Below are 20,325 nucleotides of genomic sequence, written 5' to 3' on the forward strand. Positions count from 1 at the left end.
GGAGAGCAGGAAGGGCTGAGATCAGGGTGAGTAAAGACCAGCTTACATGGGGTGTGCATAAAGGACTGGGGTCTTCTTCAAAGAGCAATGGGAAGGCTCAAGGGAGTTTAGGCAGGGAAGTGATGTTCTCAAACATGTTGTTGAAAAGATCATTCTGGCTGCTACTTAGAGAACGGAGCATAGAGGAGCAAGAAATGAGGAAAGAAGACCAGAAAGGAGGTGAGTCCAAGACCAAGAAGAGGTGATTGTGGCTTTAACCAGGTGGTAGCTTTGGATGTAGGGGAAAAAGGAGTCAGATTGGAGACATAGCTTAAAAACCAAGCTCAGAAGGTCTTGCTGATGTATTGGTTTTAGGGGATGAAGAAAAAAAGGGAAATCAAGGATAACTCCTAGGTGTTAGACTTGAAGCACCAGAAAAAAGATGGCACCATTTACTGAGATAGAGGACACTGGTGAGTCAAGATCTGTTCAGCCAGTTAATGTTTGAGAGGTTCATCAAACAACACCCAAGCACAAAGGCCAACGAGGCAACTGGAGGTATGATCTGGAGCTTAGTGAGGAAGTCAGAAGCTATAGGTTTGGAATATCACTCACCTAAAGAGAAGGTGAGTGATATAGAGAAGGTAGAGATAGAGAAGAGGAATGAGCATCATGCCCTGAGGGAGGAAAGGGGCTTAAATCTCCAACAAGACCTCCAAGGATGCTCAGAAATGCTTTCCTTTCTATTTCTGACTGTCCAGTACCTCCAGTCCAATGTCTCTAAATACCATCCCTGTACCAAAACTAGGAGGGTCCAGTCCCTGGAAAAGGACATCATGCTTGGTAAAGCAGAGGGTGAGCAAAACAGAGGAAGACCCTCAACAGGATGGATTGACACAGTGGCTGCCATGACAAGCTCAAACATAGCAATGATTGTGAGGATGGCACGGGACCAGCCAGTATTTCATCCTGTCATGCACAGAGTTGCTATGAGTTGAAACCCACTCAACAGCACCTAACAACAACATACCAAAACTATAGATTCTGACTTCCTCACTAAGCTGCAGACATCCAATGGCCTCCTTGACCTTGTGCTCAGATGTTGTGTGACGAGCATCTCAAACATTAACTGGCCAAAGAGATCTCCTGACTCCCAGTGTCCCCCTCCATCTGGCCACTTAGATCTCAGAAGAAACTGATCCAATCGAGGAAGTGTACAAATCAACATCACCTAGTGGATGCCATCTCTCCCTCTGCCCACACAGCCTGAAAACTACCCTCCTGCTCCCAGTATCACCGTGGGATGACTATTTGTTCATTTATGCCCCCGTTTTGAAAGATTCTCCCAGTCTTTTTGTGTATATGTTTAGTGGCTTTTCCAGAAGCTCCATCTTTGCAATCAGTAGTTCTAATTTAAAAGTATCAGAAGATGTTGATTTGAAACTGTTTGCAATTTGAAAAAAAAAAAAAAAACAACTTTTTTTTAACCTCATGTGCCTAATGCAACTTCTGAAATTTAAACACAAGCAGCAACCAAACTTGCATAACCCGCTGGTGGGAGTACAAATTGGTGTAATTTTTCTGGAGGGCAATTTGACAAAATTTTCTACATCCGTTTAGGATATGGAAAGTCACAACAGACTGTCACTCTCACCCTAGCAATGAGAACAAGTCAGATAAGCTAAAAACTGTCATTTTTTAAAACTCCTCCAAGAACTGAGGACGCCAAAGGAACCAAATCCGGCCGCATGTAGCCACGAGGAGACACAGGCAGCTCGGTGGTTCGGAAGACCGCGCAGAGGGGACAGAGCTTCACGGAAGCCTGGCAGTGACCGTCCCAGCTTGAACTGTGTCCCTCAGAAATGTGGGTCAACTTGGCCAGGCCATGATTCCCAGTACTGTGTGGCTGTCCTGTCCACCATTTTGTCATCTGATGTGATTTTCCTATGTGTTACAAATCCTACCTCTATGATGTTAATGAGGCAGAATTAGAGGCAGTTATGTTACTGAGGCAGGACTCAATCTACAAGATTAGGTTGTATTTTAAGCCAATCTCTTTTGAGATATAAAAGAGAGAAGTGAGCAGAGAGACATGGGGGCCTCATATCACCAAGAAACAAGAGCCAGGAGAATAGCGCGTCTTTGGACCCGGGGTCCCTGCACTGAGAAGCTCCTCAACCAGGGAAGATTGATGACAAGGACATTCCTCCAGAGCCAACAGAAAGAAAAACCCTTCTCCTAGAGCTGGCACCCTGAATTGGGACTTCTAGCCTCCTCGGCTGTGAGAGAATAAATTTCTCTTTGTTGAAGCCATCCGCCTGTGGTATTTCTGTTACAGCAACACTAGATAACTAAGGCAGTGACAAATCAAATACCTGGAATTAGGAGTATGCAGTCAATTTCTAAGGGGAAAATTTCAAAGGCACAGGATGAGGGTTTTCTTAGTGTCGAGCACTGTTAATGTCAATTTTCTATTCAAGTATCCAGAAATAAGACTATAGGATAAGTCTTCAACGGGAAGCTTTCAAGCACCTTGTAAAAACTCTAAAACAAATAAACACTTAACTAGAAGTGAAATCCCTATAAATTTCCTTCTGATCTGATCTCTTCTCCATGTTTCTAAGTTTCCGTAATTATTTCAGCATTCAGGAGAGAGCAAGTTCTGTTTAGACGTTAAGTGGAAAGATTATAGAATATAAGAACAGAATGCAGAAAGTATACACGAGGAATATCAATAGCTAGCCCTTACTAAGTTATCCAGGAAAGGGAAAGACTTAGAGGCAAGTCGGACACAAAATTAAGAACCAACTGGGAGTGAAATCGCTACAAAATTTTTCCTGACACGACCTCTCTTTTCCATGTGTTTCAGAAGAGAGAAAATTCAGATTAAGTCCTCTTAGGACTTAAAAGAATGTAAGAATATGGAACAAGGATAGAATATAGTATGAAGCACAAGGAGACAGAGTAGCTTACCATTACGAATCTGTCCATAACTATCTAGGAATCATACTTGCTTTTTTAGAGTATTCTTTCTTCTCTTCATCACTCTCCTCCTCCTCCCTTCCTCCTCCTTCTCTTCAGTTCCCTTCTCTTTCTTTCTTTGTTTCTCTCTCTCTCTCTATCTTTCTATGTGTATGTGTGTGTGTGTGTTCACTGCTATATCTCCAGCACCTAGAACAAAGCCTGGAACACACAGTAGATACTCTACACATATCAGTTAAATGACTTGGCTAAATATTCTAACGTGAAAACTGGAGGAAGGAAGAAGATTATAAAGAAGGAGGGAGGAAACAACAAAGCCAGAAGCCACAAAGGAAACTACTGATTATCTGCCTAGACGAAAACAGTGACTAAACTGTTGTACATCGATCCTACAAAATACCAGGCGGCCATTAAAAAGAATAAGGAATACACACATATGTACTAATGTGGAAAACGTCTACAGTATATTGCTGTTGCTGTTAGGTGCCATCAAGTCAATTTTAATTCACAGTGACCCCCTGTGACAGAGTAGAACTGCCTCATAGGGTTTCCAAGGCTCTAATCTTTACTGGGTGGGCCTGAACCACCAACCTTTTGGTTAGCAGCCAAGCATTTAACCACCATGCCACCACAGCTCCTTTGGCACATATTAAGGCTCAGAAAATGTTTGTGAATAAGTGAATAAATGAACAAACACATGAAAAATGAAGAGACATGTGCTTTAGGGGAATTCTACTACCAAATTCCATTGTTTTTAAAACCGAGCGAGGCAGTACGACACACAGTACAGTCGCTAAGCCCGTGAATTCTGGAATCACTGTCTGAATTCAAATTCTCACCTTGCCATTTATAAACTCTGTTGCCTGATTAGGCATGCTGCTTAATCAACCTGTGCCTCAGTTTCCCTATGTAGAAAAGAGGGCTGACAAGAGAACCTATTTCACAGGGTAGAGTGTGGATTAAACGACATGGGGAGCCTCTGAGCGGAGCCCGGCACCCAGGAAACAGACAGATGTGTTATCTACTGTTGTTAGTGTCATCGTCTGCTCGTGACTACTCACCTGTAGAAGAAGGCCTGAACATATTTTGGAAACAAGTCCTTGAATACACTCTGCATGGGGAGGAGCGGGGTCTTAAATGTGTGAGTTCTCGTGCGGGAGAACACGAAGTATCCCAGTGTGGCGTAATATCCATTTTGTGCATTAAATCCCTGTGATATCGAAAGAAAACACACAGATTCCATTACCTCAAAGCACATCTAACACAGGTGCTAAAACCAAACCCATTGCCATCAAGTGGGTTTTGGCTCCTGGTGACCCCAGAGGACAGAGTAACACTGCCCCGCAGGGTTTCCAAGGCTGTGACCTTCACGACAGCACACTGCCATGTCTCTCTCCCACAGAGCACCTGGCCTGGTGACCCCAGAGGACAGAGGAACACTGCCCCGCAGGGTTTCCAAGGCTGTGACCTTCACGAAAGCACACTGCCATGTCTCTCTCCCACAGAGCACCTGGCCTGGTGACCCCAGAGGACAGAGGAACACTGCCCCGCAGGGTTTCCAAGGCTGTGACCTTCACGAAAGCACACTGCCATGTCTCCCTCCCACAGAGCACCTGGCCTGGTGACCCCAGAGGACAGAGGAACACTGCCCCGTAGGGTTTCCAAGGCTGTGACCTTCACAAAAGCACACTGCCATGTCTCTCTCCCACAGAGCACCTGGCCTGGTGACCCCAGAGGACAGAGGAACACTGCCCCGCAGGGTTTCCAAGGCTGTGACCTTCACGAAAGCACACTGCCATGTCTCCCTCCCACAGAGCACCTGGCCTGGTGACCCCAGAGGACAGAGGAACACTGCCCCGTAGGGTTTCCAAGGCTGTGACCTTCACGAAAGCACACTGCCATGTCTCTCTCCCACAGAGCACCTGGCCTGGTGACCCCAGAGGACAGAGGAACACTGCCCCGTAGGGTTTCCAAGGCTGTAATCTTTACGAAAGCACACTGACATGCCTCTCTCCCACAGAGCACCTGGCCTGGTGACCCTAGAGGACAGAGGAACACTGCCCCGTAGGGTTTCCAAGGCTGTAATCTTCACAAAAGCACACTGCCATGTCTCTCTCCCACAGAGCACCTGGTTGGCTTAAACAGCCAACCTTTCGTTTAGCAGCCAAGCACTTAACCACTGTGCCACCAGGGCTCTCGGGACAAATAAAAAACCAAAACCAAACCCGCTGCCGTCGAGTTGATTCAGACTCACAGCAACCCTACAGGACGAAGTAGAACTGTCACTGTCCCACAGGGTTTCCAAGGAGCTGCTGCTGGATCTGAACTATTGACCTTTTGGTTAGCAGCCGAGCTCTTAACCATTACACCATCAGGGCGCCTTAGGACAAACAGGCACCCTGAAATATGCCTAGTCAATGGGGCTGTTACCTTAGGGCCAGGCTACAGGAAGACACACAACGGGAGTGGCGGCAGTTACCGTAGCCAGCCAAATGGTCAGAGTGATACGCATCACGTGGCTAAACTGCGCAAGACACACACAGGGGACAGGCTAGTCCTTGGTGATGGCACCAGTCTCTGAACACTTGCTGACATCAGTCACTCAAGTCCGAGTCTCTGTACCTGCTATTTCACGCTATCTTCCTGAGCGTCTACTGCTCCTGTAGCAGAGGAGGATGCTTAAACCCACTGCCATCAAGTCGTTGCCAAAGCACAGCAACACCATGTGACAGAGTAAAACTGCCCCATAAAGTCTCCAAGGCTGTCATCTTTACTTAACTACTGTGCCACCAGGGCCCCTTACACGTGTGCTAACCTCCTATCTGTTCCTTTTCTGAAAGGACAGCTGAAGACGATAAAAATGCCTGTTTACTAACGCTTCGAGGACTATTCTTAAGGTGAACACCAAATCATGATTTTGGATTCCTTGTTTTTAGCTGATCTGATAAGCTTCCAATGTAGAAAAACAAAGAGGCTTTTGGAAGGGAAAATCCACCTCCACCTTAACCGTCGCCGATTCTCGTCTCCCGTGGGAAGCGCGGGGGAGAGGGTTTGAGTGCTGCTTGCTGAGTCTCTGCCGGAGCTTCACTGTAAACCCAACACAGGGCCAGAAGCACAGCCGGGGGGGACGTTGGCAAAAATGACCAAGTGAGACCCTCAGAAGATTCTCTCTTCCACAAAAGCAACAAGAACCCTGACAAAAATTCTCAAATGCAGTCTTTTCAGAGTTCTGGAAATAAACCAAAGGCTTGCAGCAATCTGGGGAATGTTTACTCAGGAAACCTGGTCACACCTCAGCAAGAACAGCATGCTCTGCGGCACTTCCACCACCTGCCTTGGTCCCGTTCTTCCCTCGCCTACTCTGCCGTAGCCCTGAAAACGAACAGCCTGCAGCTGCATGAAAACCAGCAGCCTGAAAGCCACTACCCATTTCCCCGCTGCCATCGAGCAGATTACAACTCACAGTGGCCCTGTAGGAATGGAGTAGAACTGCCCAATCGGGTTTCCAAGGCTACAATCTTTAAACCAGCAGATTGCCACACCTCTTCCCTGTGGAGCAGCTGGTGGGTTTGAACCACTGATCTTTCGGTTAGCAGCCAAGTGCTTAACCACTGTACCACCAGAGACACTAAACAAAAGGGAGAAAAAGGGGGCAGGAGCCCCTACAAACCCCATTCCCAGAGAATTGTCATTGTTTTCCCTGCCTGGTTCACTGGAAAGCCCCACTCACAAGGCTATCTTTATATGAACTGACTCAGAGCTCATCCACTAAGAACAGCCTATTGCACAGAGAAATATGTCCAAAATTAATAATAATAATCAATGGCAATCATTTAGCATTGTAGCTACCTGAGGCAGTGGGGAACAGCCAGGCTAACCAAAATGTTTAAAAGAAAAAGCTAGTGAACGAAATGTCCACAGAGGTTTTGAAAGACTCCCACAAAGTCCTTGGAATCTAGGATGCCACCTTACCTACAGGGCTGTGTGTAGGCACATGGCTATGTACATGCTCAGGAAAGACCTGAGAAAGGACTAAGCTCTCATCTCCTGCTAACCTTGAGGCTCTGCACAAGCAGGAGTGAAGGCCCAGAGTCGTAAATTGCCTGCCTGAGTGTCAAAGTCGAACCCCAACACAAACAAAGGGCCCCTCGACACGACCTGGAGACCAATCATTTCCACACATTTAAGGAAATCTCAAGGAACCCTAGAGGCACAATGGTTAAGCACTCCACCGTTAAATGAAAGGGCGTTTCAAACCTGCCAGCCCTGTCGTGGGATAGAAGACCTGCTCTGTTCCCATAAAGATTACAACCTAGAAACCCTAGGGGCTGTTCTACTCTGTCACATGTGGGTGTTGTGAGTTGGGATCTGTCATCCACAGAACTGTTGCTCTGATTGAGCTCATTGTTGCAGCCACCGTATCAATCCACCTCACTAAGGGTCTTCCTCTTTCCCGCTGACCCTCTACTTTACCAAGCATGATGTCCTTCTCCAGGGACTGATCCCTCCTGATAACATGTCCAAATTATGTGAGACGTAGTCTCGTCATCCTTGCTTCTAAGGAGCATTCTGGTTGTATTTCTTCCAAGACAGATTTGTTCATCATATCAGAAGTCCATGGTATATTCAATATTCTTCACCAACACCACAACTCAAAGGTGTCAATTCTTCTGTCTTCCTTATTCATTGTCCAGCTTTGCATGCATTTGAGGCAACTGAAAACACCGTGACTTGGCTCAGGCACACCTTAGTCCTCAAGGCGATGTCTTTGTTTTTTAACACTTTAAAGAGATCTCTTGCAGCCAATTTGTCCAATGCAACATGTCTTTTGATTTCTTGACTGCTACTTCCATGGGTGTTGATTGCGGATCCAAGTTAAACAAAATCCTGGACAGCCTCAGTCTTTTCTCCATTTATCATGATGTTGCTTACTGGTCCCGTTGTGAGGATTTTTGTTTTCTTTATGTTGAGGTGCAATCCATACTGAAGGCTGTGGTCTTTGATCTTCATCAGTAAGTGCTTCAACTCCTCTTCACTTTCAGCAAGCAAGAAGTTGTCATCTGAGTAACGGAGGTTGTTATTAAGTCTTCCTTCAATCTCGATGCCCCATTCTTCTTCATACAGTCCAGCTTCTCAGATTATTTGCTCAGCATACAGATTGAATAGGTATGGTAAAAGGACCCAACCCTCACGCACACCCTTCCTGACTTGGAACCACGCAGTATCCCCTTGCTCTGTTCAAACAACTGCCTCTTTATCCATGTACAGATTTTTCATGAGCACAATTAAGTGTTCTGGAATTCCCATTCTCTGCAATGTTATCCATAATTTGTTATGATTCACACAGTCGAATGCCTTTGCGTAGTCAATAAAACACAGGTAAACATCTTTCTGGCATTCTCTGCTTTCAGCCAGGATCCATCTGACATCAGCAATGACATCCCTGGTTCCATGTCCTCTTCTAAATCCAGCTTGAATTTCTGGCAGGTCCCTGTTGATACACTGCTCCAACTGCTTTTGAATGATCTTCACCAAAATTTTGCTTGCATGTGATATTAATGGTATTGTTTGACAATTTCCTCATTAGGTTAGATCACCTTTCTTTGGAATAGGCACAAATATGGATTTCTTCTAGTCGGTGGCGCAGGTAGCTGTCTTCTAAATTTCGTGGCATAGACCAGTGAGCAGTTCCAGTGCTGCATCCATTTGTTGAAAACATCTCAAATGGTATTCCGTCAATTCCCGAAGCCTTGTTTTTTGCCAATGCCTTCAGTGCAGCTTGGCCTTCTCCCTTCAGTACCACCGGTTCCTGATCATGTCCTACATCTTGAAATGGTTGAACATTGACCAATTCCTTTTGGTATAGTGACTCTGTGTATTCCTTCCATCTTCTTTTGATACTTCCTGCGTTGTTGAATATTTTCCCCATAGAATCCCTCAGTATTGCAACTTGAGGCTTGACCTTTCTCTTCAGTTCTTTCAGCTTGAGAAATGCTGAGCATGTTCTTCCCTTTTGGTTTTCTATCTCCAGGTCTTTGCACATGTCATCATAATACTTTACTTTGTCTTCTTGAGCCACTCTATGAAATCTTCTGTTCAACTCTTTTATTTCATCATCTTTTCCTTTTGCATCAGTTACTTAATGTTCAATAGCAAGTTTCAGAGTCTCTTCTGACACCCACTTAGGTCTTTTCTTTCTCTCTGTCTTTTTAATGACTTCTTGCTTTCTTCATGTATGATGTCTTTGATGTCATCCCACAACTCATCTGGTCTTTGTTCATCAGTGTTCAGCGTGTCAAATCTATAGTCCAGGTGGTTCTAAATTCAGGTGGAATATACTCAAGGTCCTACTTTGGGTCTCGTGGACTTGTTCCAATTTTCGTCAGTTTCAACTTGAACCTGCATATGAACAATTCTGGTCTGTTCCACAGTCGGCCCCTGGCCTTGTTCTGACTGATGATAATGAGCTTTTCCATTGTCTCTTTCCACAGATGTAGTCAATTTGATTCCCGTGTATTCCATCTGGCGAGGCCATGTGTATAGTCACTGTTTATGTTGGTGAAAAAAGGTATTTGCAGTGAAGAAGTTGTTGGTCTTCCAAATTCAATCATATGATCTCTGGCATCATTTCTATCACCAAGACGATATTTTCCAACAACCAATCTGTCTTCTTTGTTTCCAACTTTCACAGTCCAATCACCAGTAATTATCAGTGTACCCTGATTGCATATTTGATCAATTTCAGACTGCAGAAGTTAGTAAAAATCTTAAATTTCTTCATCTTTGACCTTAGTGGTTGGTGGGTAAATTTGAATAACAGGCGTTATTAACTGGTCTTCATTGTAGGTGTATGGATATTATCCTATCACTGACAGAGTTGTACTTCAAGATAGATCCTGAAATGTTCTTTTTGAAGATGAATCCAGCAACATTCCTCTTCAAGCTGTCATTCCTGGCCTAGTAGATCATATGATTGTCTGACTCAAAATGACAGATACCAGTTCATTTCAGCTCACTAATGCCCAGGATATTGATCTTTATGGGTTCCCTTTCATTTTTGACAATTTCCAGTTTTCCTAGATTCATACTTCATACATTCCAAGTTCCGATTATTAATGGATGTTTACAGCTGTTTCTTCTCATTTTGAGTTGTGCCACGTTAGAAAATGAAGGTCCCGAAAGCTTGACATCATCCACATCATTAAGGTCGACCCTATTTTGAGGAGGCAGCTCTTCCCCAGTCATCTTTTGAGTGCCTTCCAACCTGGGGGGCTCACCTTCTAGCACCATATCAGACAATGGTCCGCTGCTATTCATAAGGTTTTCACTGGTGAATTATTTTCAGAAGTAGACTGCCGGCTCCTTCTTCCTAGTCTGTCTTAGCCTGGAAGCTCAACTGAAGCCTGTCCACCACGGATGACCCTGCTGGTATTTGAATACCGGTAGCAGAGCTTCCAGGATCACAGCAACACACAAGCCCACATGGTATGACAAACTGATAGATGCATGGGGGGACATCCAAGTAGAGACACTGAATAGGCAGTTGGATATCTGAGTCTGAGTTCAGGGCAAAGAGTGTGGATATAGATGTAAGTTTGGGGACTGTCAGCCTATAGAGATGTACATAAAGTCACGAGATCAGGTAAGCCCTCCAAGGACGTAGGTGTAAGAGAAATGGTGCAAGGACTGAGTCTGGAGACTAGCCAACATCCAGAGTTCAGGCAGATGAACGCTGCAAAGGTGAATGAGAAAGACGGAGCAGCGAGATAGGCTTAAAACCAGGAGCTACGTGTCCTGGAAGCAAAGGTAAGAAAGTGTTTCAAGGAGAAGGGGACAATGCTAAGATGATAATCACCTAAGATGAGGATGGAAACTTGTCCTTTGGGTTGAGCCAGTGAGAATCACAGATGACCCTGATAGAAGCAGTGCTATTGGGACGGTGGGGTGAAAGCTGGTCTAGGTAGGTTTTAGCACAGCTCAGAGGAGGAGCACTAGTGACAGTAAATACAGACAAGGGTTGCAAGAAACTCTGCTGTGAAAAGAGCAGAGAAATGCTGAGGGAGGGTGTCAGAGAAGAAACTTCTTTAGATAGGAGAAGTATTCAGACATGTTTGAATACTGATGATGGTGATCTAGTAGTGAGGCAAAGAGTAACGAAACGGTAGAGGAGAGAGAGCACCAATTGTTCCTGTGAGTCTGCAAGTGGAGACCCGACCTAGTCGACAAGCAGTGGGAAAGGGAGCCCTGGTGGCGATCCGCTCCTGTAAAGGTTTACAGCCTGGAAAACCCTGTGGGGCAAATCTACTCTCTCACATGGGGTCGCTCTGACTCAGCATGAATCCAACTGCAACAACAATAACACGGACAGTTCATTCCTCCTGACAGAATATGGATACAGAGTGATAGTGGGAGCCCGTGGAAGCAATTTTCTGATGGTTTCAATTTTCTCACTGAAAAAAGTAAGGTCATCAGCAGAGATTAAGAATGGGGAGGGGTATCACAGGTTGAGGAGCTGGGACAAAGGATGAAACAGTTTTCTGGAAGAGAAGAAGGCAAGAGGGGGAGCAGGAGAAGCAAAATGACTGCCAGAGTTTTGGGGGACCGCTAAACCCACTGCCCTTGAGTCGATTCCAACTCATAGCGACCCTATAGGACAGAGTAGAAGTGCCCCATAGAGTTTCCAAGGAGCGCCTGGCAGATTCAAACTGCCGACCTTTTGGTTAGCAGCCGTGGACCAGTTAAGGTCCATAATCGTGTACTTAGGAGCCAGTCCATGCGGTCGTGTATGTTTTCTCTAGCCACATTCAGCTGCACAGGTTGGCGAAGAGCTAGATCTAATTTGGGTCACGGTTTTGACAACCAACTGTGATATAGTGAGTTGAGGATGTATGCAAGGGAAGGCATTACACATGCACTACTGGGAATTACCAGTGTAACTTAAAGAAGACAAGATTTATGAACAGACAAGCAACTCAACCTTCTAAGAATTTTTTTTCTTTTTTAAAATAATCTTTTAATTTTAGACTAGATTTATTGCTCTAACTTCATTAGCATTTATTGGGGGTTTACAATGAGCCAGGAACTGTGCTTAAGATTTATGCAAACTGATTGCTTAAAACCCATTGCTGTCAAGTCCCACTCATAGCAACCCTATAGGACAGAGTAGAGCTGCCCCAATAAGGTTTCCAAGGCTGTAAATCTTTACAGAAGCAGGCTACCATATCCGACCTTTTGGTTAGCAGCCAAGCACTTAAACCACTGCACCACCAGGGCTCCTTACCAGGGCTCACTTAACTCTCCCCGTACCCAACTAGTTATTGTTATTCCCATTTTACTAGTGAGAAAACTGATGCTCAGAGTAGGCAAGCGATTTGCCCAGGGCTACCAACTGCTGGGCAAATCACTTGCCTGCTCTGAGCATCAGTTTCCTCACCTGTAAATGAGAATAACAATAACTATTTGGTATGCCCTCACCTATCTGTCAGTTTGTCATACCGTGGGGGTTTGCATGTTGCTGTGATCCTGGAAGCTATGCCACTGGTATTCAAATACCAGCTGGGTCACCCAAGGCTGACAGGTTTCAGCTGAGCTTCCAGACTAAGACAGGCTAGGAAGAAGGAGCCGGCAGTCTACTTCTGAAAATAATTCACCAGTGAAAACCTTATGAATAGCAGCGGACCATTGTCTGATATAGTGCTGGAAGATGAGCCTCCCAGGTTGGAAGGCACTCAAAAGATGACTGGGGAAGAGCCGCCTCCTCAAAGTAGACTCCACCTTAATGACGTAGATGGAGTCAAGCTTTTGGGACGTTCATTTGCTGATATGGCACAACTCAAAATGAGAAGAAACAGCTGTAAACATCCATCAGAACCTGGAATGTACAAAGTATGAATCTAGGAAAATCGGAAACCATCAAAAATAAAATGTAATGCGACAACCCACTACCCACTGCCATCAAGTCGATTCTGACTCATAGCGACCCTATAGGACAGAGTAGAACTGCCCCATAGAGTTTCCAAGAAGCGCCTGGCAAATTCGAACTCCAGACCTTTTGGTTAGCAGCCATAGCACTTAACCACTACGCAAAATGTAATGCATAAACGTCAATATCCTAGCCATTAGTGAACTGAAATGGACTAGTATTGGCATTTCAAATTATACAATCACATTGTCTACTATGCAGGAAATGACAACTTGAAGAGGAATGGTGTTCTATTCATCTTCAAAAACAACATTTCAAGATCTACCCTGAGATAAATGCTGTCAGTGATAGGATAATATCCAAACACCTACAAGCAAGAACATTTAACACAACTATTATTCAAAATTATGCACCAGGCACTAACACCAAAGATGAAGAAACTGAAGATTTTTACCAACTTCTGCACTCTGAAATTGATCAAACATACAATCACAATGCATGGATAATTACTGGTGATTGGAATGCGAAAGTTGGAAACAAAGAGGAAGGATCGGTAGTTTGAAAATATGGCCTTGGTGACAGAAACAGTGCCAGAGATAGCATGATTGCATTTTGCAAGACCAACAACTTCTTCACTGCAAATACCTTTTTTTGACAAAATAAATGGTGACGTTGCCAGATAGAATACACAAGAATCAAGTCAACTACATCTCTGGAAAGAGATGATGGAAAAGCTCAAAATCATCTGTCAAAACAAGGCCAGGGGCCAACAGCAGAATAGACCAGCAATTGCTAGTATGCAAGTTCAAGCTGAACCTGAAGAAAATTAGAACAAGTCCATGAGAGCCAAAGTATGACCTTGAGTATATCCCACCTGAATTTAGAGACCATCTGAACAATATATTTGATGAATTGAACACTAATGACCGAAGCACAGACAAATTGTGGAATGACATCAAGGACATCATACACGAAGAAATCAACAGGTCATTAAAAAGACATGAAAGAAAAGAAAAGACCAAAACAGATGTCAGAAAAGACTCGGAAACTTGCTCTTGATCATTGAGCAGCTAAAGCGAAAGAAAGAAATGAAGTAAAAGAGCTGAACAGAGGATTTCAAAACGCAGCTTGAGAAGACAAAGTATTATAATGAAATATGCAAAGACCTGGAGATAGAAAACCAAGAGGGAAGAATATGTTCAGCATTTCTCAAGCTGAAAGAACTGAAGAAAAAATTCAACCCTTGAGTTGCAATATTGAGGGATTCTACACGTGTCTGTCAGTTTGTCGTACTATGGGGGCTTGTGTGTTCCTGTGATGCTGGAAGCTATGCCACGGGTATTCAGATACCTGCAGGGTCACCCATGGAGGACAGGTTTCAGCTGAGCTTCCAGACTAAGACGCGCTAGGAAAAAGGACCCGGCAGTCTACTTCTGAAAAGCATCAGCCAGTGAAAACCTTATGAATAGCAGTGGAACATTGTCTGATATAGTGCTGGAAGATGAGCCCCCAAGGTTGGAAGGCATTCATAAGATGACTGGGTAAGAGTTGCCTCCTCCAAGTAGAGTCAACCTTAATGACGCGGATGGAGTAAAGCTTTCGGGAACTTCATTTGCTGATGCGGCGCGACTCAAAATGAGAAGAAACAGCTGCAAACATCCATTAATAATCAGAACCTGGAATGTACAAAGTATGAATCTAGGAAAATTGGAAATCGTTGAAAATGAAATGGAATACATAAACATCGATATCCTAGGCATTAGCGAACTGAAATGGACTGGTATTGGCCCTTTTGAATCAGACAATCATATAGTCTACTATGCTGGGAATGACAACTCGAAGAGGAATGGTGTTTGCATTCATCGTCAGAAAGAACGTTTCAAGATCTATCCTGAAGTACAACTCTGTCAGTGATAGGATAATATCCATACACCTACAAGGAAGACCAGTTAATACGACTATTATTCAAATTTACTCACCAACCACTAGGGCCAAAGATGAAGAAATAGAAGACTTTTATCAGCTGCTGCAGTCTGAAATTGATGAAACATGCAATCAAGATGCATTGAAAAGTTGGAAACAAAGAAGAAGGATCAGTAGTTGGAAAATATGGGCTTGGGGATAGAAACAATGCCAGAGATCGAATGATAGAATTTTGCAAGACCAATGACTTCTTCATTCCAAATACCTTCTTTCACCAACATAAACAGCGACTATACACATGGACCTGGCCAGATGGAACGCACAGAAATCAAATTGACCACATCTGTAGAAAGAGACAGTGGAAAAGCTCAATATCATCAGTCAGAACAAGGCCATGGGCCGACTGTGGAACTGACCATCAATTGCTCATATGCAAGTTCAAGCTGAAACTGAAGAAAATCAGAGCAAGTCCACGAAAGCCAAAATATGACCTTGAGTATATTCAACCTGAATTTAGAGACCATCTGAAGAACAAATTTGATGCACTGAACACTAGTGACCAAAGACCAGATGAGTTGTGGAATGCCATCAAGGACATCATCCATGAAGAAAGCAAGAGGTCACTGAAAAGGCAGGAAAGAAAGAAAACACCAAGGTGGATGTCAGAGGAGACTCTGAAACTTGCTCTCGAGCGTCGAGCAGCTAAAGGAAAAGGAAGAATTGATGAAGTAAAAGAACTGAACAGAAGATTTCAAAGGGCCTCTCGAGAAGACAAAATAAAGTATTGTAACAACATGTGCAAAGAGGTGGAGATGGAAAACCAAAAGGAAGAACACGCTCAGCGTTTCTCAAGCTGAAAGAACTGAAGAAAAAATTCAAGCCTCGAGTTGCAATAGTGAAGGATTCCATGGGGAAAATATTAAACGACGCAGGAAGCATCAAAAGAAGATGGAAGGAATACACAGACTCATTATACTAAAAAGAATTAGTCGATACTCAACCATTTCAAGAGGTGGCATATGACCAGGGACCAATGGTACTGAAGGAAGAAGTCCAAGCTGCTCTGAAGGCATTGGTGAAAAAACAAGGCACCAGGAATTGATGGAATATCAATGGAGATGTTTCAATAAACAGATGCAGCGCTGGAGGTGCTCACTCATCTATGCCAAGAAATATGGAAGACAGCTTCCTGGCCAGCTGACTGGAAGAGATCCATATTTATGCCTGTTCCAAAAAAAGGTGACCCAACCGAATGTGGAAATTATAGAACAAGAACATTAATATCACGCACCAACAAAATTTTGCTGAAGATCAATCAAAAACGGCTGCAGCAGTATATCGACAGGGAACTGCCAGAAATTCAGGCCGGTTTCAGAAGAGGATGTGGAACCAGGGATATCATTGCTGATGTCAGATGGATCCTGGCTGAAAGCAGAGAATACCAGAAGGGTGTTTACCTGTGTTTTATTGACTATGCAAAGGCATTCGACTGTGTGGATTATAACAAACTATGGAAAACACCGCGAAGAATGGGAATTTCAGAACACTAAATTGTGCTCATGAGGAACCTTTACATAGATCTAGAGGCAGTTGTTCGGACAGAACAAGGGGATACTGATTGGTTTAAAGTCAGGAAAGGTGTGCGTCAAGGCTGTATTCTTTCACCATACCTATTTAATATGTATGCTGAGCAAATAATACGAGAAGTTGGACTATATGAAGAAGAACAGACTGGAGGAAGACTCATTAAAAACCTGAGTTATGCAGATGACACAACCTTGCTTACTGAAAGTGAAGAGGACTTGAAGCACTTCCTGATGAAGATCAAAGACCACAGCCTTCAGTATGGATTACAACTCAACATAAAGACAACAAAAAACCTCACAACTGGACCAATAAGCAACATCACGATCAATGGAGAAAAGATTAAAGTCGTCAAGGATTTCATTTCACTTGGATCCACAATCAACACCCATGGAAGCCAAAAAAAAAAAAAAACACCAAACCCATTGCCACAGAGTCGATTCAGACTGATAGTGACCCTATAGGACAGAGCAGAACTGCCTCATAGGGTTTCCAAGGAATGCCTGGTGGATGTGAACTGCTGACCTTTTGGTTAGCAGTCGAACTCTACACCACCAGGCAGCAGTCAAGAAATCAAAAGGGGCATTGCACTGGGCAAATCTGCTGCAAAAAACCCAAAAACCAAACCCAGTGCCGTCGAGTCAATTCCGACTCATAGCGACCCCCTATAGGACAGAGTAACTGCCCCATAGAGTTTCCAAGGAGCGCCTGGTGGATTCGAACTGCAACCCTTTGGTTAGCAGCCGTAGCACTTAGCCACTACACCACCAGGGTTTCCAAAAAGCAAAGATGTCACCTTGAAGACTAAGGTGTGTCTAACTCAAGCTACGGTGTTTTCAATCGCCCATATGCATGTGAAAGCTGGACAATGAATAAGGAAAAGCAAAGAATGGGCACCTTTGAATTGAGGTGTTGTCGAGGAAGGATGAATATACCACAGACTGCCAGAAGAACAAACAAAACCTGTCTTGGAAGAAGTACACCCAGAATGTTCCTTAGAAGTGAGGATGGTGAGACTTCGTCTCACATAATTTGAACATGTTTTCAGGAGGGACCAGTCCCTGAAGAAGGACATCATGCTTGGTAAAGTGGAGGATCAGAGAAAAAGAGGACAACCTTTGAGAAGAAGCGTTGACACGGTGGCTGCAAAAACAGGCTCGAGCATAACAATGATTGTAAGGATGGCGCAGGACCAGGTGGTGTTGCGTTCCATAGTACACAGAGTCAGTATGAGTCAGAACTGACTACAGCACCTAATAACAGCAGTTGGGTATGGGAGGAATTAAATGAGCCCCGACAAGGAGCCCTGGTGGTGCAGTGGTTAAAACACTTGGCTACTAATCGAAAGGTCGGTGGTTCGAACCACCAGCCCACTCTGCAGAAGAATGCTGGGAGTCCCGAAGATGCAGTGGTTAAGAGCTATGGCTGCTAACCGAAAGGCTGGCAGTTTGAATCCACCAGCCACTCCCTGGAAATTCTATGGGGCAGTTCTACTCTGTTCTATAGGGTCGCTCTGAGTGGGAACCAGCTCAAGGATACCTAACAAAAACCAACTGCTGAGTCCCAAAGCTGGGAATTGCACCTCTCTTTCGGCTCTTCCCAGATATCACTTGGCCTGGTTGTCAAGAACCAGGGCTTGCCTGTTTCTTTTAACAAAATTAAAAAGAAGCTCCTTGGAGGCCATGGGAAGGCACCAGCTGCCCAGTGCTACATGATGGCGACGAATACTCGGTCTTCTGCCTCATCCTGCTGGGCAAGCAGGTGGGAGTATCCGCTCCAGCTGCGTTCCTTGTTGCGGGGGTTGCAGATGCAAATAACTGTTTTCTTTATTTTACCCATAAATTCACTTCCTAATAACCGTAAGGCCTGCCCGGGCTTTGGCCTCATGCCTTATTACACCACCTGAGGAGTGAGATAATCACCCAGAAACATACTGCCTGTTGTGCGTTTTATTACTTGAATACAAAGAGATTCAATTCAAGAAACACTTAGTTGAAGACAGCGTGAAAAAAAATACTAACAATCATATGAAAAGTAATTCCCCATAATGCCCCTGAGTGCACCGCAGGGAACCATCCTCTTCCAGTGGGGGGTTGGTCTGGATGACCTGTTGGATCGTCTCCAGCTCTCATTCCCACCAACTGCACCATCATAAAAGCTAGGGAGGCTGCGATTACAATAGCAATATTCCAACAACTCAAACCGAGATAGTGCCGGAAGTAGAGCCTATTCGGGTGTTCTACCCAAACTCTCTTGTTGTTGTTAGTTGCCCTTGAGTTGATTCCAACTCATGACGACCCCATGTGTGTAGAGTAGGACTGCTCTACAGGATTTTTTTCAAAGCTGCAACCTTTCAGAAGCAGATTGCCAGGCCTGTCTTCTGAAGCGCTTCTGGGTGAGTTCAAGAAAAGAGTCGAACGCTTCATCATTTGCGCCACCCAGGGACTCCTTAAACATCCTTAGTGTAAGTAATTTCCAAGCAACTATTCTCTCAATGACTTGTTCATCAGCAATCGTTACAGGCCTCTCTGTTGGCTCTGGGGGAGGGTTTTCGTCTCTTTTCAGTCCTTGTCTTTTCGGTTTCTAATGCTCAGCTCTTTGGCGATCTTCACGTGGCATGGCATCTACCTTCCGCCATCTCTGCTTAATCTGCTCCTTTAGTATCTTGTAAGAGATTGACTCAAAACACACCCTACACTAATCCTGCTTCATTAACATAACAAAAACAACTCTTTCCTAAATTGACTTAAAACCACAAGCATAAACAAACAAACAAAAACCAAACCCATTGCTATCAGGTCGATTGCAACTCATAGTGAACCTACAGGACAGAGTAGAACTGCCCCATCGGGTTTCCAAGGAGCAGCTGGCGGATTCGAGCTGCCAACCTTTTGGGTAGCAGCCTTAGCTCTCAACTACTGTGCCACCAGGGCTCCACCACAGCTATTGAGGTTAGGATTTACAACACGTATTTTAGGGGGACACAATTCAACATGTAACACTCCTATTCTTATATAAACATATAGATAAGAATACTGAGATTAGCATATATTGATAGGGTAATAAGAAAATCTATCAGTCTACAGGAACAGATACCTTGAGTTTGCAAAAGTCTAACAATTTTGCAACCTACTCAAGAGAACACATAGTAAAGCAAGTCGTCTGGAAAATTTCTAAGCAAATATTAGGATCCCAGGTTCGTGCCACCACCACCTGAACCCCGGTCATGCCTTCCTCACCCCAGCATCACACGCCTTTAATGTCTTAGGCCGACTCTGTTGGCAATCCCTAGTCTACTGTTCTAAACACAGGAATTAGAAGAATGCAAGTTGATTTACAAATATATTCCAAATGATAGGGTATTGTAAAAACAATTTAGCCAGTCATCAGAATTCAATTTAGCAGAAAAATATGGGTTACAAACTGACCTGCCTTCACAACTAGAAAGCTCCCTTTCCCCTGCCAGCAGCCCCAGTGTCTACACCACCACCTTCCCCTCACCAGGACCCCCAGTGTCTACACCACCACCTTCCCCTCACCAGCAGCCCCAGTGTCTACACCACCACCTTCCCCTCACCAGGACCCCCAGTGTCTACACCACCACCTTCCCCTCACCAGCAGCCCCAGTGTCTACACCACCACCTTCCCCTCACCAGGACCCCCAGTGTCTACACCACCACCTTCCCCTCACCAGCAGCCCCAGTGTCTACAGCTCTGTCTTCCTCTCAGCAAGGCTCTCCCCCCGCATCGAGACCCTCCTCAAATTCCTGCTTAAGCACTCGCCTTTCTCCCAAACCTCATTTTCACTAACACCCCTTCATGGCATAAATCTCAACTCTACCCACAAATGGAGCCCTGGTGGTGCAGTGGTTAGGAACTCGGCTGCTAACCAAAAGGCAGCAGTTTGAATCCACCAGCTGCTCCTTGGAAACCCT

At 44.6% G+C, this 20,325-nt stretch overlaps 1 protein-coding gene across 4 annotated transcripts in view; it reads right to left on the minus strand.

Moving 5' to 3' along the window:
- EFCAB6 (EF-hand calcium binding domain 6) overlaps positions 1-20,325 on the minus strand; it is a 381,524-nt gene that overhangs the window by 339,926 nt on the left and 21,273 nt on the right. For 3 of the 4 annotated variants that reach the window (XM_049884609.1, XM_049884607.1, XM_049884608.1), the window contains one exon: positions 4,023-4,171. The exons of the other annotated variant lie outside the window; for it this stretch is intronic. In XM_049884609.1, the coding sequence (XP_049740566.1) occupies positions 4,023-4,171 (149 nt within the window). The remainder of the gene's footprint in view (positions 1-4,022; positions 4,172-20,325) is intronic. 4 annotated transcript variants of the gene reach the window in all.

This window comes from Elephas maximus, chromosome 4 (genome assembly GCF_024166365.1).
Source record: "Elephas maximus indicus isolate mEleMax1 chromosome 4, mEleMax1 primary haplotype, whole genome shotgun sequence".
In the NCBI taxonomy this organism is placed as follows: domain Eukaryota; kingdom Metazoa; phylum Chordata; class Mammalia; order Proboscidea; family Elephantidae; genus Elephas; species Elephas maximus.